The sequence below is a fragment of the Haliotis cracherodii genome, unplaced genomic scaffold, assembly GCF_022045235.1.
Source record: "Haliotis cracherodii isolate W230 unplaced genomic scaffold, xgHalCrac1.p SCAF_14, whole genome shotgun sequence".
NCBI lineage: Eukaryota > Metazoa > Mollusca > Gastropoda > Lepetellida > Haliotidae > Haliotis > Haliotis cracherodii.
The window spans coordinates 1,326,841-1,347,515 of NW_027266269.1; the positions used below are offsets into that span (position 1 = coordinate 1,326,841).

Below are 20,675 nucleotides of genomic sequence, written 5' to 3' on the forward strand. Positions count from 1 at the left end.
AAGCTGTAAGATGCGTGTGTAGAAGCTGTAAGATGCGTGTGTAGAACCTGTAAGATACGTGTGTAGAGCCTGTAAGATGCGTGTGTAGAGCCTGTAAGATGCGTGTGTGGAGCCTGTAAAATGCGTGTGTAGAGCCTGTTAGATGCGTGTGTGGAGCCTGTAAGATGCGTGTGTAGAGCCTGTAAGATGTGTGTGTAGAGCCTGTAAGGTGCGTGTGTAGAACCTGTAAGATGCGTGTGTAGAAGCTGTAAGATGCGTGTGTAGAACCTGTAAGATGCGTGCATCGAGCCTGTAAGATGCATGTGTGGAGCCTGTAAGATGCGTGTGTACAACCTGTAAGATATGTGTGTAGAGCCTGTAAGATTCGTGTGTGGAGCCTGTTAGATCCGTGTGTAGAACCTGTAAGATGCGTGTGTGGAGCCTGTAAGATGCGTGTGTAGAGCATGTTAGATGCGTGTGTGAAGCTAGTAGGATGCGTGTATAGAATCGGTAAGATGCGTGTGTAGAACCTGTAAGATGCGTGTGTAGAAGCTGTAAGATGCGTGTGTAGAGCGTGTTAGATGCGTGTGTGGAGCCTGTAAGATGGGTGTGTAGAAGCTGTAAGATGTGTGTGTGGAGCCTGTAAGATGCGTGTGTAGAGCCTGCGAGATGCATGTTTGGAGCCTGTAAGATGCGTGTGTAGAGCTTGTTAAATGCGTGTGTGGAGCCTGTAAGATGCGTGTGTAGAGCCTGTTAGATGCGTGTGTCGAGCCTGTAAGATGCTTGTGTAGAAGCTGTAAGATGCGTGTGTGGAGCCTGTAAGATATGTGTGTAGAACCTGTAAGATGCGTGTGCAGAAGCTGTAAGATGCGTGTATAGAATCTGTAAGATGCGTGTGTAGAACCTGTAAGATGCGTGTGTGGAGCCTGTAAGATGCGTGTGTGGAGCCTGTAAGATGCGTGTGTACAACCTGTAAGATATGTGTGTAGAGCCTGTAAGATGCGTGTGTAGAGCCTGGAAGATGCGTGTGTAGAGCCTGTAAGATTCGTGTATGGACCTTGTTAGATCCGTGCGTAGAACCTGTAAGATGCGTGTGTAGAAGCTGTAAGATGCGTGTGTGGAGCCTGTAAGATGCGTGTGTAGAGCCTGTAAGATGTGTGTGTGGAGCCTGTAAGATGCGTGTGTAGAGCCTGCGAGATGCATGTTTGGAGCCTGTAAGATGCGTGTGTAGAGCCTGTTAAATGCGTGTGTGGAGCCTGTAAGATGCGTGTGTAGAGCCTGTTAGATGCGTGTGTCGAGCCTGTAAGATGCTTGTGTAGAAGCTGTAAGATGCGTGTGTGGAGCCTGTAAGATATGTGTGTAGAACCTGTAAGATGCGTGTGCAGAAGCTGTAAGATGCGTGTGTAGAAGTTGTTAGATTCGTGTGTAGAGCCTGTAAGATGCGTGTGTAGAGCCTGTAAGATGCGTGTGTAGAACCTGTAAGATTCATGTGTGGAGCCTGTTAGATGCGTGTGAAGAACCTCTAAGATGCGTGTGTGGAGCCTGTAAGATGCGTGTGTAGAGCCTGTTAGATGCGTGTGTGGAGAATGTAAGATGCGTGTGTAGAAGCTGTAATATGCGTGTGTAGAAGCTGTAAGATGCGTGTGTAGAAGCTGTAAGATGCGTGTAGAGCCTGTTAGATGCGTGTGTAGAACCTGTAAGATGCGTGTATAGAATCTGTAAGATGCGTGTGTAGAACCTGTAAGATGCGTGTGTGGAGCCTGTAAGATGCGTGTGTGGAGCCTGTAAGATGCGTGTGTACAACCTGTAAGATGCGTGTGTAGAGCCTGTAAGATGCGTGTGTAGAGCCTGGAAGATGTGTGTGTAGAGCCTGTAAGATTCGTGTATGGACCTTGTTAGATCCGTGCGTAGAACTTGTAAGATGCGTGTGTAGAAGCTGTAAGATGCGTGTGTAGAGCCTGTAAGATGCGTGTGTAGAACATGTAAGATGCGTGTGTAGAACCTGTCAGATGCGTGTGTTGAACCTGTAAGATTCGTTTGTGGAGCCTGTTAGATGCTTGTGCAGAACCTCTAAGATGCGTGTGTGGAGCCTGTACGATGCGTGTGTAGAGCCTGTTAGATGCGTCTGTGGAGCCTGTAAGATGTGTGTGTAGAAGCTGTAAGATGCGTGTGTAGAAGCTGTAAGATGCGTGTGTAGAAGCTGTAAGATGCGTGTGTAGAGCCTGCTAGATGCGTGTGTGGAGCCTGTAAGATGCGTGTGTAGAAGCTGTAAGATGCCTGTGTGGAGCCTGTTAGATGCGTGTGTAGAGCCTGTAAGGTGCGTGTGTAGAGCCTGTAAGATGCATGTGTAGAGCCTGTAAGGTGCATGTGTAGGGCCTGTAAGATGCGTGTGTAGAGCATGTAAGATGCGTGTGTAGAGCCTGTAAGATGCATGTGTAGAGCCTGTAAGGTGCATGTGTAGAAGCTGTAAGATGCGTGTGTAGAGCCTGCTAGATGCGTGTGTGGAGGCTGTAAGATGCGTGTGTAGAAGCTGTAAGATGCGTGTGTAGAGCCTGTAAGATGCGTGTGTAGAGCCTGTAAGATGCGTGTGTAGAGCCTGTAAGGTGCATGTGTAGAGCCTGTAAGATGCGTGTGTAGAGCCTGTAAGATGCATGTGTAGAGCCTGTAAGGTGCATGTGTAGAGCCTGTAAGATGCGTGTGTAGAGCCTGTAAGATGCATGTGTAGAGCCTGTAAGATGCGTGTGTAGAAGCTGTAAGATGCGTGTGTAGAAGCTGTAAGATGGGTGTGTGGAGCCTGTAAGATGCGTGTGTGGGGCCTGTAAGATGCGTGTGTAGAACCTGTAAGATGCGTGTGTAGAACCTGTAAGATGCGTGTATAGAGCCTGTAAGATGCGTGTGTGGAGCCTGTAAGATGCGTGTGTAGAAGCTGTAAGATGCGTGTGTAGGTCATGTTAGATGCGTGTGTGGAGCATGTAAGATGCGTGTGTAGAAGCTGTAAGATGTGTGTGTGGAGCCTGTAAGATGCGTGTGTGGAGCCTGTAAGATGTGTGTGTAGATTTTGTAAGATGCGTGTGTGAAGCCTGTAAGATGCTTGTGTAGAACCTGTAAGATGCGTGTGTAGTGTTGATGCATTGCGTGTGTAGAGTTGATGCATTGCGTGTGTAGAGTTGATGAATTGCGTGTGTAGAGTTGATGAATTGCGTGTGTAGAGTTGATGAATTGCGTGTGTAGAGTTGATGAATTGCGTGTGTAGACCCTTAGGGCTGTGAGTGTAGAGCTCGTTAGATGTGCGTGCCGATCGCGAGTTGGCGATTTGCGTGTGTAGAAATGTCGATTTGCGTGTGTAGAGCTTGTGAGATGCGTGTGTAGGCTGTTTGAGGTGTGAGTGTAGAGCCTGTTAGATGCGTGTGTAAAGTTGATGAATTGCGTGTGTAGAGTTGATGAATTGCGTGTGTAGAGTTGATGAATTGCGTGTGTAGAGTTGATGAATTGCGTGTGTAGACCCTTAGGGCTGTGAGTGTAGAGCTCGTTAGATGTGCGTGTCGATCGCGAGTTGGCGATTTGCGTGTGTAGAAATGTCGATTTGCGTGTGTAGAGCTTGTGAGATGCGTGTGTAGGCTGTTTGAGGTGTGAGTGTAGAGCCTGTTAGATGCGTGTGTAAAGTTGATGAATTGCGTGTGTAGAGTTGATGAATTGCCAGTGTTCGAAATACCTGCATGCCCGACCGTCCGGGACGGGCTGATTTCAACTCGGGCTGCCAGATTTTCAAATCCCCCTGCCCGACGGTCGGGTTATATTTCATATGTGAAAATATAAATATTTCCCGATGATAAGCATTAATTCACATGTAAAGATGAATGATAAAATGTAACGAAAAAGAAACCCCGTTAGCTTATCCTGAGAAACATATGATTATAGCGGGCAGGCAGGTTTTGGTCAGGGCTGGCAAGTGGTTCAGCCAGCCAGTCCTGTGGTCTGGCTGAATTTTTTAGGAGTTTCATACCCTGGAATTGCGTGTGTAGACCCTTAGGGCTGTGATTGTAGAGCTCGTTAGATGCGTGTGTCGAGTTGGCGATTTGCGTGTGTAGAAATGGCGATTTTCGTGTGTAGAGCTTGTGAGTTGCGTGTGTAAACTCTTTGAGATGTGTGTGTGCTTGTGTGTGTAGAGCCTGTTAGATGCGTGTGTAGAGTTGGTGAATTGCGTGTGTAGAGTTGATGAATTGCGTGTGTAGGCTATTTGAGGTGTGTGTGTAGAGCCTGTTAGATGCGTGCATAGTTTTGATGATTTGCGTGTGTAGAGCTTGTGCGATTCGTGTGTAGACCCTTAGGGATGTGATTTGCGTGTGTAGAGCTTGTGAGATGTGTGTGAAGACCCTTTTGGGTGTTTGTGTAGAGCCTATTAGATGCGTGTGTAGAGTTGGATATTTGCGTGTGTAGAGCTTGTGAGATGCGTGTGTAGACTGTTTGAGGTGTGAGTGTAGAGCCTGTTAGATGCGTGTGTAGAGTTGGTGATTTGCGTGTGTACAGCTTGTAAGATGCGTGTGTAGACTGTTTGAGGTGTGAGTGTAGAACTTGTGAGATGGGTGTGCCGACCCTTTGAGGTGTGTGTGTGTAGAGCCTATTAGATGCGTGTGTTGAGTTGGTGATTTACGTGTGTAGAGCTGTTGTAAAGCATGTGTGGAGCTGTTGTAAAGCATGTGTAGAATTTGTGATATGTGTATGTAAAACGTATGAGAAGCGTGTGTAGAGCTGCTTAGAAGCATACTTAATACGTGTCAGGCGCGTGTGTACAGTTTGTTCTGAGCAGCTGAGATGTATGTGTGAAGCATGTGGGGTGTGCATGGAGATGGTAAGGTGTGTGTGTGTGTAGAGCAGGTGAACTGTAGCTGGCGAAGTGCATGAGTAGCGAGGGTTGGAGTGGCCCTTGTGGTATTTTTGCGGTTTACTTCCGAAGTGTATGATCATACCTTCAAAGCTGTCACACCGTCAGCATGATATACATAAGTCTCACCCAAACAACTCACATTCCCATCAAGTAGCACATTATCAGCATTTGCCCTAATTACATCTTCAACATATTTAAAGCAAAAAGTAGACAATTGTGTTCCCCTTCTTGCTGATCTGTTGTCTGTATGCGTAGCAATGATATCCCCTCTCTATGTGGTTCAACATTAACCAGTAGATTTATTGGTAATGAGCCTGTTGGTACAATGATATCCCCACTCTGTGTGGTTCAACATTAACCAGTAGATTTATTGGTAATGAGCCTGTTGGTACAATGATATCTCCACTCTATGTGGTTCAACATTAACCAGTAGATTTATTGGTAATGAGCCTGTTGGTACAATGATATCCCCACTCTGTGTGGTTCAACATTAACCAGTAGATTTATTGGTAATGAGCCTGTTGGTACAATGATATCCCCACTCTATGTGGTTCAACATTAACCAGTAGATTTATTGGTAATGAGCCTGTTGGTACAATGATATCCCCACTCTGTGTGGTTCAACATTAACCAGTAGATTTATTGGTAATGAGCCTGTTGGTACAATGATAACCCCACTCTATGTGGTTCAACATTAACCAGTAGATTTATTGGTAATGAGCCTGTTGGTACAATGATATCCCCACTCTGTGTGGTTCAACATTAACCAGTAGATTTATTGGTAATGAGCCTGTTGGTACAATGATATCCCCACTCTATGTGGTTCAACATTAACCAGTAGATTTATTGATAATGAGCCTGTTGGTATAATGATAACCCAACTCTATGTGGTTCAACATTAACCAGTGGATTTAGTGGTAATGAACCTGTTGGTACAATGATAACCCCGCTCAATTTGGGTCAACATTAGCCAGTAGATATATTGGTAATGAGCCTGTTGGTACAATGATAACCCCACTCTATGTGGTTCAACATTAACCAGTATATTTAATGGTAATGAGCCTGTTGGTACAATGATAACCCCACTCTATTGGTAATGAGCCTGTTGGTACAATGGTAACCCCACTTTATGTGGTTCAACTTTAACCAGTAGATTTATTAGTAATGAGCCTGTTGGTATAATGATAACCCCACTCTATGTGGTTCAACATTAACCAGTAGATTTATTGGTAATGAGCCTGTTGGTACAATGATAACCCCACTTTATGTGGTTCAACTTTAACCAGTAGATTTATTAGTAATCAGCCTGTTGGTATAATGATAACCCAACTCTATGTGGTTCAACATTAACCAGTAGATTTATTGGTAATGAGCCTGTTGGTACAATGATAACCCCGCTCTATGTGGTTCAACACTAACCAGTAGATTTATTGGTAATGAGCCTGTTGGTACAATGATATCCCCACTCTATGTGGTTCAACATTAACCAGTAGATTTATTGGTAATGAGCCTGTTGGTACAATGATATCCCCACTCTGTGTGGTTCAACATTAACCAGTAGATTTATTGGTAATGAGCCTGTTGGTACAATGATAACCCCACTTTATGTGGTTCAACATTAACCAGTAGATTTAATGGTAATGAACATGTTGGTACAATGATAACCCCACTCTATTTGGTTCAACATTAACCAGTAGATTTATTGGTAATGAGCCTGTTGGTACAATGATAACCCCACTCTATCTGTTTCAACATTAACCAGTAGATTTAATGGTAATGAGCCTGTTGGTACAATGATAACCCCTTCTATGTGGTTCAACATTAACCAGTAGATTAATTGGTAATGAGCCTGTTGGTACAATGATAACCCCACTCTATGTGGTTCACAATTAACCAGTAGATTTATTGGTAATGAGCCTGTTGGTACAATGATAACCCCACTCTATTTGGTTCAACATTAACCAGTAGATTTATTGGTAATGAGCCTGTTGGTACAATGATAACCCCTCTCTATGTGGTTCAACATTAACCAGTAGATTTATTGGTAATGAGCCTGTTGGTACAATGATAACCCCACTCTATGTGGTTCAACATTAACCAGTAGATTTATTGGTAATGAGCCTGTTGGTACAATGTCATAACCAATGAAACGAGAGTATGACAACAGCCGCATTGGGGCTATTTTGACATAAGTGATCTAGGTTGACCTGTCAATGTCAAGATTTCACGGATTCAACGCCAGCGATTGAAAGAAATGTAACAGTTGTGGTCCAGAAACAGTGGTTTTATTTCCTTAATTGTGCGTATTCTGAAATTAATTTTATCAGTTTGTTAAGTTGTTATAAAGTGTGCCATGACTTCAGAGATGTTGGGGCATTGTTTTCGTTGTCTTTTGAAGGGAGGAGTGTTTTCTGATGGACTTTCAAATCTCCTCCTGACAAATACCTACGATGGTGCTTTTTTGGAGATGACAATGCATATCAATCACAAAAAAAAGGTTTGTAAGGTTTTCACACATTTCTCTACCATGTTATATTTTACTTCCATTGAAGGGTGTTTCAATGAGGAAATTGCCTGTTCCGAGTCTGTTCAACATCGATCTTGTCCCTAACAGTTTCATGAACTTTATGTAGTTTCCGTCAGGTTCTCAAGCGGACACTGCATTGGGAGCTGTAAACTATGTTCAGAGACACATGCATGCCAGCTGATGGTAGCAAGACAACACAGAAGTCAGGTTTAGGTTGGTGCTCTTTTTTTTTTAAACGCAATAAATCTGAAAGTGAATCGGGGAAATGTGTGTTTGCTGAGTAGGTTCCTATAAAAAACGACAATGTGCATTAAAGTTAGAGTTTAATTTCGATCCTAATGAGCATGTTACCTCTCAGTGGGTATGTAGTATGTCCTGCTTCCTGTTAAAAAGGAAAGAGTAATCTTTGGGAATGAGATAATCATTAGATGCGCTGCCCACGTATCGGTGGTAGTTCACATTCACAGACCACTTGCAGGTAACTTATATTCAACATTAACATGTATTATTTGTTTACCATTTGTTTATCTGAAGATGTAGGCGTTATAGTAAATACCATCTTTATGAATTGAATTACTTTTGTTGGGGATACATGCTGAGATACATGCTGAGAAGAGGACACGTTTGTCTCTAGAGGTAGAAACGTATGTACTATAATATAGGGCGATTGTTCCTATAGGATGAGACGTGTGTACTACTGGAATAGACGTATGTATTAAAGGATCAGACGTATGTAGTAGTGTGGGAAAAGTATAGTGTAGTGTAAAATGACACGTGTACACCATTGAGCCAAAACTTTTGTACTTTAGGATTAGACGTGTGCATTATGGTTTGGGGCATAGGCACAATTGGGTGAGACGAGATTACTATTGGAATATACGCCTCTACTGCATAATGCAACGTCTGGCTATAGGGTGAAACGTGTGTGTTATAGGATAGTACATGTCTATTATAAGATGAAACGTTTTGATTATAGATTACAAATGTCTAGTACTTGAAGAGAAGTGTGTACTAAGGTTTGAGACGTGTGCAATATGGTATAATGTGTGTTCACTATTGGATGAGACAAATGTTCCTATATGCATGTATTTGTGATGGGGGCCACTTGTGGAGCAGGATGCGCTAATCTTTTCGCGAACACATGGAATCATCACTAATTCATAGTAATTCATAATAAGACTTTGGTTTTAGCAGTTATTTCTTATGATTATCGGAAGTTGTTTTGCTGATCAATACTGGATTTATCTGAGACTAACCTTGGGACGCACAACATATGCAACGAGAGGATGCATTTCCTTAATAAAAAACATATCCGTAATTTATTTTACTTCTCAGACTACATTGTGTTTGATGGAAAATCTGTTTGAACGGAGAAGACTTGGCCTCCCGAGAGCTGTACTATTTCCGAATTCATGAAATCAACATTTTGTTAAAATTTCAACCAATGGGACACAGTCATACACTTCTATTTAAAAAGCTTGATATAAGACATCAACTTCAGAGAATGTTCAGATTGACAAAAATAGTAACTAATATCTATATCACATGTATAACAATTACTCACGGACGTGATTTTGCACATGTGCAACTATACATACGTGTGTATATGTAAATGTACTATGCGTCACATAGCAATTAACTTAGGTGTCAATGGTGTAAGACACACGTATGAATAAGTATTTTGGATTTCAATATGAAACGGTTGTTTTCAATGTCTAATGAGAAAAGAGTTACCTCACAGAATTCGACACATAAGGCAAATTATGTTTGACTTAATCTGTACACACGTTATTGACTGCTTGAAACCGAAAGAAAACACCGTCTGCTTAGCTCTGGATGGCCGCATCAAAGTTGTTATTACTGTATATTAAATAGCGTCAATTTCTGAATACATAACTGTTGACAATTTGTTTTGTGTTGGCAAAGCATGAGATATAGAGTAATTTGATCGTGGGCATGAACATTTTTTTTATTGCAACCTATACATACAGTGCACATTTACACCTACACATGAGTGCACACATTCACCTGACATGTTTAATCGGATATGCATAGTTATACAGGTATACAAATACATACTCATATGTTATGACGTGCATGTTAATAGGGTATCATAACAGTTTAATAACTTAGTGAATGTCATTGTCCTCTGAAGCCTCATTTATATTCCCAAATTGGCTTCTGTGAGTATATTAGCAAATGAAGTGGACTTACTTACAGGAGTAAAAGTATTTAAACAATACGAGTAAATCTGATTTGCAAACTGTTGAGACATTCAGTTATGAACCATGTGTTGTAATTAAAATCAGACATATGTATGCACAATTAGTAGATTGAACTGAAAAAAGAGGCGAGACTCTCAGTATTCCCTATGTATAGGTCCATGGTAATCCTAGTATTAACGAAGGACAAACATGTGGGCAAGGAAACGTTCACACATCCAAAGGATCAAAATCATTGAAGAAACTCTCAACAGTGGACAGACAATGTCAGCATGATACAAGACACATCTCAATTCCTCTGTCAAGTGTTTCGACAATGTCTCCCTGACAGTGCGGCACCCATAAGAGAGCCATTGATCTCAAACACGGAGATATGTTGGTTAGCCCCCTATGCAGAATACTGCCCTATTGGTAATCTGTTTGGGGTTGGAATCGCAATTGTGTGGACATGTGTGCACACAGTCTGCAGTTCTATGACTGAAACACTTCTACGAAGATATGTGATGGTACATGTATCATTATCGTTGCATCAGCCATTGCCTAAACCAAAGGGTGCGGTGCTCGGTCCAGGCCACATGTGATGACAACTTTATCATCACAGACATAAAAGTGTGTTTGCCGGGCAGCGTGCATGATGCCATTGTGTTTGTGAACTGATAAACCAATGGTGTTTTCCCCAATTTACTAAGACAATCTACCAACCACCAAGTTCATAATGACGCGACCTTTCCTCAAAGGACCTGTTCACTAAAGCCAACATAAATATCTAACAGCAGCACTGAGGTTGTTTAACAACAACAAGATGAGGGCTCGGATGTCCATCGTTAACACCCTTGGGCGTTGTAAGGGACAAGGGCAACATATAAATTAGGGACCAGTTGGTGTAGAGTTTACCAGAACAGTTGTAACTGCGTGTGTTGTTCTCCGCCACCTTTGTGAAATGAGACACAAGTGCCACATGGACATGCAGGTGGTGACAAGTCAAGGTGACCATGACGACCATGTTGATGATGGTGGTGATCCTCTGCCACGTGCAAACAGCCTGTGTAATTATACTTTGAGTCAACAGTTTAGACTAAAGAAGGCATTTTACTGCCTTGATTAAACACAGCCTACGAACCGAAAATAAACCTGAATCTGAGACAAAACATAAATTGTTTGGACACATCAAGCCGCCGGTAAACGTCAGAACTCAGAACTTGAATCTAGCACTGTTGAACACTGAGTGATGTCATTGTGCAAATTTCAAATGCTTATCAGCCATTGTGTAATCAATGAGAATGTGGTGAAAGTCACTTGCAGTTCATCTTGTAACACATGGCTATATATTGCGTTCGACAAATAATGCAACAGTCAGTTCAAATCATCATTGGTCATTGTCGAAGTTTAAGCCAAGATATTCGAAATCAAGCTAAGACATTGCTGCAGGATGGCAGATCATAACGATATGTACCAAGACGGCTTTCAGGTATCCAAAACGACTATATCTAACCTAGGATTAGGTTCCAACAAACTTTTTCCGTGAGTGATCGACTTTCATCAGGTAGCCCCAAATCCTCCACATTGGCAGGCTGACCAGTATCTGCATGAGACAGCCCTCCGTAACAGACACACCACAGCCAGATCATAAGGCATAAAGAACACGTTTATCGGTATCAAGGGTGGCCCAAAGCACTTTTTTTCGGATGAATCCCGTTTCAATTTGTTGTTCAATGATGGCCGCAGACCTTTTTTCGACGGCAAGGTAAACCTTACCTTGACGCTGCAGTTGTGGAGCACGATCCGTTTGGCGGTGGATCCTTGATGGCCTGGGTGGCAACGGCATGAATGTTTAGACAGACGTCATTGTTGTGCAAGGCACGATGACGGACCAGAAATACAGACACAACATTGTGTTACCGTTTCATGACCATTACTAATCATGTCTGTTGACAGATTTGTATAGATGACTCACGCATACTCTTTACATCTTCAAGTTGCATTTCAAAGTTTCTGTCACCCGAAATTGAGAGTAGGCATTCTGTCGCTTCATCAGACCGCTAGGCGCCACGCTTAAATCTCTATTTCCCAGCCATATTCCTCAAAAGATTGCCGGCAAATGACTCCAGATGAACTCATGATGACTGTCAGACAGTTTTGGTGATAATGAACAGGCTTTTTCCTGACATGATGCAATCAATTTGCACATGAGTAAACCAGAAATCTGTTAATCTGCAATCCCTGTTTACAATTTGCAAAAAACAAGTAATACCACATGCCTGAAACAATGCAGGGTAGAGATAACATATGATTTACGGAGGCATTTTAAGTATAGGTTATACCACTCAGATCCGATGTTTCATCGTTGACATTGTCATCCCAGAGTGGTTTAACTGATCTTGTCAACGATTAAACATCAAGATCGGAGCGGTCTAACCTATTTAAACCATGGCTCTCTTTCATTCAAAGAACCCTAACCCCTGAAATGTTTAAACAACACTGTTTTGATAGCCGTATTTTAAAAGATAAGCACGAGTTAACTGTGAGAACACTGTGTGAGTCGGCCCAGCATGATGCACATGAAATGCGATCGGCGAGTATTTGGCGACTCGGGTGATGACATGCGAGAACCTGGGCAAATATTCCATTCATACAGGACCAACATGAGCACATCAATCGCCTGACTATGACTTGCCCGTGTTGGTGTGCTTATTATGCGCAAACATCCCTGAACAAGATAAGACACGTTTTGTTTTTTTTTCTGTCTGTTCGTTTCTTCGAACAAAAACCTACCACATCACATGCACGTACAATGCAAATAATAAACTAAAACGTATTGCAGAAAACACACATTTCACTTTTCATAAACTAATAGTAAGTTAACATGTAGTTGTTCATTTCATGAACTTTCTTCTATGTCGCTGTGGCAGAAAATTATTTTTTCTTAGCATCAGTGTGGAAGCACTTTTTTTTCCGACAATTTAATCAGTTAAGCATTGGCTTATTTACTCTTTGCTATAAAAAGTAATTGACAGGTGATTCAAATATATTTAACACTGACAAAATTAACTATCCCACTTCTTCATTGAGTACAGGCAATAAATATGGTTTATTTTTTATCAGGCATGAACAAATACAAGCTGTGAAACGTTACAAAGCCAATATGTACATAACAGACTGACTCATAACCATCACCCCGATGTCGCATAATGACACGGACCAAGGCGGAAGTGAAGATTGTCACGTGGTCTTTACGCTGAAACTGAAACAATTTATCCCAATTTGTCACCTCTGCTGCGTGCAATCCATCAGACCTGCAGGATAGTTAATGCGTTTTATACGACCCTTGTGACCGCTATCACTAATTCATTTTCACGAAAAACTCATGCTGACTGTCGATTTGTACTTGCATGCTCAGTATCAAGGAGAGTAGGCAAATGTAACCATGTCTGATACTTCTGCAACACTTTGTTTAGTGTTCTCTTAATTTGTGTTTTAGTGAGTAAGGGGTGTGTTATCAAATATGTATTCTTTGATGTCAGTTTCAGGCAAAAGAATGGCCGCCTTGCTGATAATGTGGATTGTGTACTTAATTATTGCTATTGAAGGTATTATATATATTGTTGAGATTGTTTTATAGTGTCTTCATATGGTGCGTGTGCACGTTTGTGTTTGTGTGTGTTAGCGTGTGTCGTTTAACGCCCGACTTAGCAATACCACAGTTAGTTTGAGGGTAATTGTTTGTTAACGAGTCTGGACCAGACGGTCCGGTGTTCAAAATTATGAGCATCGTTTCAAAGCAATCGAGAAACGTTGACACGCCATCAACTAGGTCACCGAGACTGACCACACAATCCACTAAGTCATCTCTTTCGACAGTTTATGTCATAAGATCGGTAATTGATAGTTTGTTTGGGCGTCAGTTAGACATTGCAGTGTGGATGCAGACAATTAATGATGGACATGGCTTTCAAAACATGTACCTGACATTTTAAAAAACAATTGAATAAGTTATATTTGATCAGACACATATCCATGACGATCTTAACCAAATCTTATTTATAGCAATATTCATAATCATGTTCAATGAATAGATATGGATGAGTCTTTCAAAAAAGTATTTTAGTTCCACACATATTGTTTATCGTTCAACGCCATACCTATCATTATTTATTCTTTAAAATACCTTCAAATGTTAGTCAATTCAGTTTTGATAAATTGTCATATGTCCCGCTATAGCAGTGCACAAATGAAAACAATATGCATCACCATCATTGTAAGAGGCATATTACCGATCCTTGTAGTTATGCAACTCTAGATCATTACACAGCGCATATTAGGTAGTGCATAAATTTTACTTATTGACTTTAGATGTACTGGATGCACAGAGCCTACCCAAATATAAATTGTTGTCAGGAGCTAAGTCAGAATAGCAGTGTGGATAAACGTTTATTTTCAAAATGCGGTAAATGACATAAACATGGTGGAGAATGATGTCCGTTGCCTCGGTGTTATTAGCCACAGAGAGAGTACGTGAAACTGTATTCCCCTTGAGAGTTTAACGTATACTAGCTTGTCAGGTGTGGTCTTGTAAAACATTTTCCAATTCAATTTGTTGTAATCACCATAATATTCAACCTTATTCACAAAACAACTATTAAAATACCTGCATCTTAATGTTTAGCTGGCCCATGTGAGGAAACCCATCACTGTTCAGACTGTAACAACACGACGGGATATTGCCTCACTGAGTGTGACACTGGATATTATGATCAGATGTGCAGCTCAGAGTGCAGTGATAACTGTAAACATCGGAAATGCGTACTTGTCAGCACTGGCTTCGGTAGCTGCACTCAGGGTTGTGTCCCAGGATATCAAGGCTTGGGCTGCAACATACCATGTGACAGTCCAGGAGGTACCTGTACAGCATGTCCAGGTGGTTGTGATGGAGGATATTGCCAGCTGGGCTCCTCCTGTGTGTCTGGATGTGTAGACTCCTACTACGGGACTGGTTGTGATGAGACACCTGGTAGGTATTATCTTTTGTCAGGTTGCATTATCATTAAGACGTCCGACCCCGACCCCTACTACAACATGTGCCTGTTACACCAAGTACTACCCTTATCTCTCACGTTGTCAACTTCACCAATCCATCGATGGAAGCACATGTGTCAACCAGATCTCACAGATTACATGATGGTACACACTAAACTTGACGAGAGAAGGTGTATCACGAAGGCAGTCATTTTGCAGGATAATCACAATGGTTTCCTTTGTGATAAGAATGATTTGCCTGTAGCAGAATCATCAAGATCTTGACCCACCGGTGACACCCTCCACAAACACTTGCTTCAAATAATTGCAAGGTTTCGTTGAAAGTGCTCAACAACAATATCATTCAGTCAATAGCGCGTTATTGTTTGCCGCACATTGCATGCTTGCTTGATGATCTGTGCATATTGCATATTACCAACATCTGTTATTTCTGCAAAGTTTTTTATCACATTGAAGCGGAGTCATGTAATGCATATTTGCTAAGATGTACGAGATACACAAACCCTAATTATAAATTCTAAACAAAAATTAGTGTCAGGACCTTAGTTGGTGCTGGTTTCAGATTTCATTCGCTTTCAAAATGGTGTAAACAATGAACATGGTAGAAAGATACATTAGTTGGCTTGGAGTACACAGCCACATAGAGGGGACAACTGTTCAAGTTCATACTTATACCATGTGTATTAAACATCGTATTCTGCATACATTGACCTTATTTACAAACGTATAAATATATACCTTTATCTTAACTTTCAGCTGGCCCATGTATGGATAACCAACACTGTTCAGACTGTGACATCACGACGGGACATTGCCTCACTGAGTGTGACACTGGGTATTATGATCATAAATGCAGCTCAGCGTGCAGTGATAACTGTAAGCATCAGAAATGCGTACTTGTCAGCACTGGCTTTGGTAGCTGCACTCAGGGTTGTGTCCCAGGATATCAAGGCTTGAGCTGCCACATACCATGTGACAGTCCAGGAGGTACCTGTACAGCATGTCCAGGTGGTTGTGAAGGAGGATATTGTCAGCTGGGCACCGCCTGTGTGTCTGGATGTGTAGACTCTTACTACGGGACTGGTTGTGATGAGACACCTGGTAGGTATTATCTTTTGTCAGGTTGCATTATCATAAAGATTTCAACAGGAGGTGCATATGTGTCAACCAGATCTTACAGATTACATAATGTTACATATTACACTTGACCAGGGAAGGTTTCCGACGAACGCAAGATAGTATCTACTATCCCTCCTATGTTGCACACTTACTGCTCACCATACTATATTACTGCTCACCATACTATATTACTGCTCACCATACTATAAACCTACCACCATCTCTAGTTCTTCCATACACCACTCATTTCTCACAATTACCCACCCTACCCATTAGTTGAATAGCTGCACCTAGCCCTCAACCCCTATCACTACTTGCAACCACACATTTCCCCTATTCCTTCCACTCAGCCCTAACCATATCCTTACAGTGACTCTTAAACCTAGCCCTACCAATACCGCTATTCTACCCAGACAGTATTTGCAAATGAACCTTGTTCGTCCTCAGGTGATAACGGGGGACTGTTTACTGGACTAGCTATAGGACTGGCTACATCAGCTTTCCTGTTCATCGTTACGATCTCCCTGGTTGTGTACTGCCGATATTGTCAACGCTCGAGGAGAAACAGGTTAGTGATGGAGCATGTGAGCAAGCCACCGTCTGCAGTATCCCCATGTTCATTTTCACAATTAGTCACCCTACCACGCTTGCCGTAAGTGAAGACTACTAACTTGGGGACCAATAGGGCGGCCAGCCACTACGGTGTTGATGACTGTGTCTCATCCTAACTTGATGTTGATCATGACCTGGTTTACCTGGCCTAGATTCAATTATTGACAGGCCACCATGGTATAACTTGACTGGTGCTGATTGATGCACGAAACAGCTCAACAACTTAAGCATTGATGAAGTCCTGTGTCATCATTCATCAGTTCTAGATATTAACAGAAAGTGACAAAACTCTTCCCATACCCATAAAAGAAAAGCTCTTCTTAGCGCAGTGTCGATTGCCCCATTACAACTATATCATTAGCATGTGTGCATGTATCCCTATCAAATAGTGATGATACATGGTGTATCTTCCCCTGTCGGTGTCCCTCGGTACAAGTACATGCACGAATAAGGAAATTGTTCACCTGAAACAAAATACGGGATCATATGGTACAAGTGAAAATACCTTCTTTGCATCTGACATAAACTTTGTAAATGATGCATCATCATTGGAAATGTCCTTCACATGCTTTGCACGAAACGATTTGAAGTTTTACTGATGCCTTGCTTATTGAAAACTTGATAAAACAGCTTGCGAGCAAACGTTGTATGACGCTCTTTCAAACTCTAGATCATGCTCGATTGTGACTCTCAATACAGAATAAGTGAGTTTGTGTCTACAGACACCATCATTTGGTATGTATCACAACTTGCAGCTTAACACTGCAATCATCAATTATTCACAGCCACACCTATCTCTAAGTCATGAAAATACAGACCTCGCCAAAGTACTGGTTGAAATGCTAGAAAACTGTATTTTGTCTGTTAAAGAAGTATATATTTTTTCACAGACTGTTGTTATAGAACTATCGATTAACTAACGATCGAGCTTCCTGTGGTTTGAAGTATTTCAGTCATAAGGAGTCACAGTTTACAGGAGACAAATTCGAACGAAAACTGGAAGTTTACATTTATTCTAAATCCAATGATGGCAGTCTGAAACAGACTATAGAAACTTGCAACACCTGACTCCGTTATAATGACAATAATGTAGTCTTCATAAAACATCTAATCCACACACAGAAAACATTTTGAGAAAATTATGGATGTGCATCTTCTAAAATGACAAAATGAAGCTGCGTTTGTTTTGTTGACATTGCTTTCGGAAGGGAGGAATTAAAGATACAATTAATGTTAACTGCACTAACTATTGCTCTCTAAGAGATTGGATTTTGAATACACTGCGCGTGGCGACGACCGAGCACTTTTCTGGGGAACATATTCCATCCTGTCTATGAGGTCACTTTATCTCCGAACCATTCATAACTATCACAGTCAGGGCGTCCAGATAATTTACCTTGATGAATCATTCAACTGACTACATGTGGCTATAGGCAGATGGACAAAAAGCACCCAGGGTAACATCAGGTAAAGATAATCGTGTCATAGTTTTGCAAGTTGGAACCCATGATATGAGGCTTATTGATGGATTTTAGCTAGTTTTCGAGGCGAAAAAGAAAACTGGTGATTATCATTATAGGAAATTATAGGGGGTGATGTGTTCATAGACTGGTTGGAGCTTCAGCTGTTGCCCATTTAAAAACATCGTAAGTGTCATTGTCATGGACAACGCCAGTTAATATAACGTTCGGGAATCAGATACTGTCGCCCAAACCATGAATAGTCTGAAGGCGACCATACCGGAATATATGACATTGTCGACTTCAGATCATCTGGAACGAAAGTTCTATTCATAGAGAATATTAGGCTGAATAAGAACCCTGTAAAGTACAAGACATATGTGCTGGCGACACAACACGGTAACGTTGTCTTGCATACGCCAGTTAGACATTGTAAGATCAAACCTGGTGTGTCCATCTTGGCCAAGTGTATTGGATCATGGCAAGACATACACACCATTCAAAAGTACAGATTCATACAAGTCATCAGCTGAGATAAATGCTACCTCAAAATAACATCTATAGAACAACAAATACTTCTGAACTCAATAACCGCAACCTTCCAATACTCACCCTGTATGGTAGCTGTTAACGATTCAATCATGTTTCCAAGCAAATATAACGCAGTACATATTCTAAATTGCTACCCCACAAAAGCACATGTGAATTAAGTACAACAGCAATATTTTGAGACCACCCCCAACTCGGTGACATTTGCGCCTGTGAGAATGCTCTGTTTATAGTCATATGACTCGTGTTTATTACATGAGGCCAAAAAAGCAGTTTTCTAACATTTCCGACAGTACTTTAGTGCATCATATTATGTTTGGGCAGTGCAGAGCCATTCAGTGCTGACTATATTTGTGTATCCACATTTCATTTAGTCTCGCAAGCAAGTCATCATGACACAAACAGTGAATTTCAATAATGATATGTATCGAAAATAAAAATCATATTATTCTCAGTTTCCCAGTTTGCAAAACAGAATTCACATAATTTCGGAATCATAACCTGGATATATTTCTTTTTTTTTAGGCTCAGGTAATATCTTTTCATTGAAAAATTGAGTATAGAAATAATTGCTCCAAAATAGATTCTCCTTCAGCATGCTTACCAGAAAGACCATAAGTACAATTGTTAGGTATGGACACGCACTCAAACACGTACACATACAGTGGGTGTGAAATTCGAGAAGATTATTCTCAAAAAGTAATCAACTTGCAGGTTTCAGCAGTACGTCACTCCTGTTCAGTGCACGCATGTGTCACCAGAGGCCGTTGATGCTCGAGAATATGCTGTCGTCGATGAAGCAAAGATGTATGATCCCTTCACTAGTGAGAGACAGCCAGTACGTGCCAGTTGTTCTGGCTATGATCAACTGAGGTCGGCACATCATTCAAGCATATCACTTGACCTGGAACATGCAGTCACAGCGGAACCAGAAACAACACCAATGACCCGCGAGCATGAGAGTGCTACGCCAAGTGTTTAGGTTCATGACTATATATAGACTATACATAAATATATATATCACATAACCTGTAGGGGGGCACGGGTGGCCCAGTCGTCTAAGGCGCCGCGATTCGCTGTGCAGAGTTGCGTCCCCTGCGCACGCCAGAAACCTATGATTGTGGACTCGAATCCCGGTTCGCCCCGATTATGTTTCTGGGTTTGTCAGTGACGGGAATTTGTACAAAAGAAGTGTAATCTCAATACAGAGATGTAGACTAGTTAAAATTAGTCAGCTATATGCATATTTCGTATGCTAATATGGTATGCAGAAAGTTACGCGACACATTAATGTGTACATTAATTTTTATCACAATACAAATGATAATTAACAAAAATAGTGTCATGCTGTGTGGTGATTCTTAAACAAAGGTACAACTGAAAATACACACATGGACACTGACAATAGAAATCAATTTCTGGTTAAAATCAAACCTTGTATTGAGTTGTATTACGACAAAATTGCTAAAATTATTAAAGGGCTATTGTAAAACATATTGCAAAGCGTTTGGAACCGTTTTGCACCCAATAAGGCTATTTTTTTAAGTTGTTATGCATGTAATGTTATTGACAATAACAACATAATGTTTAGTCATCACAACAAATTCATTGACAAACCCATAACCGGTAACCCTTGCACGACCTTCATAGCTGTCCAGATGAAACCTGGACTCATCCCAGTATACAGTCCCAGTATTGTCTGCACCAAGCAGCGGTGTCGAGGAAGCAAAACTGGTTGAATGGCTGGAAGTCGTGCTCCCTCTACCGGTTGCGTACGGTTCTCGATGTATCGATTTTGTGGATTCACCAACCGCACAGGATTGTATTGTTCACGTGACGTAGGCATCCTGATTGAAAACATACTTTCATTCAATAAAGGAATCTGGATTGGTAAACAAGTCATCTGACTTATGTTACTAACGACAAACGAATCGTTTCTTAAAATTTGTAGTTTGGGCATATTACCATCATGTAGGTAACGTTTCCAAAAAGATGTTTTGATTAAAGTTGAAACGTCCGACAACTTAGTTGTGCACTGTTCCAGTTGTGAAAATGAACAATTTGTAATACTTCACACGTTTAATGTAATATTTGCCTTGTTATGTTTTGCATATATTTGCCATATATTTCATGCAATTCATTCTAAATACCTACTGATATTGAAATATCACTTTAACTATCCTTCATGGCAAAGGCCAACTGACGTAGTTAACTTTGCAAAGTTAATTAGCACCATCCATATATCTCATGTAATTCACTCTATACGTTTACAACATTGAAATGTCACT

At 41.2% G+C, this 20,675-nt stretch overlaps 1 protein-coding gene across 1 annotated transcript; it reads left to right on the forward strand.

Annotated features, from left to right (window-relative positions):
* Positions 1-13,148: 13,148 nt before the first annotated feature.
* On the forward strand, positions 13,149-19,369 carry LOC139460929 (scavenger receptor class F member 1-like). Its single transcript, XM_071242406.1, has 5 exons — positions 13,149-13,200; positions 14,277-14,621; positions 15,404-15,748; positions 16,214-16,334; positions 19,102-19,369. Exons 1-5 carry the CDS (start codon positions 13,149-13,151, stop codon positions 19,367-19,369), a joined length of 1,131 nt encoding a protein of 376 aa, XP_071098507.1.
* The last annotated feature ends 1,306 nt before the right edge of the window (positions 19,370-20,675 follow it).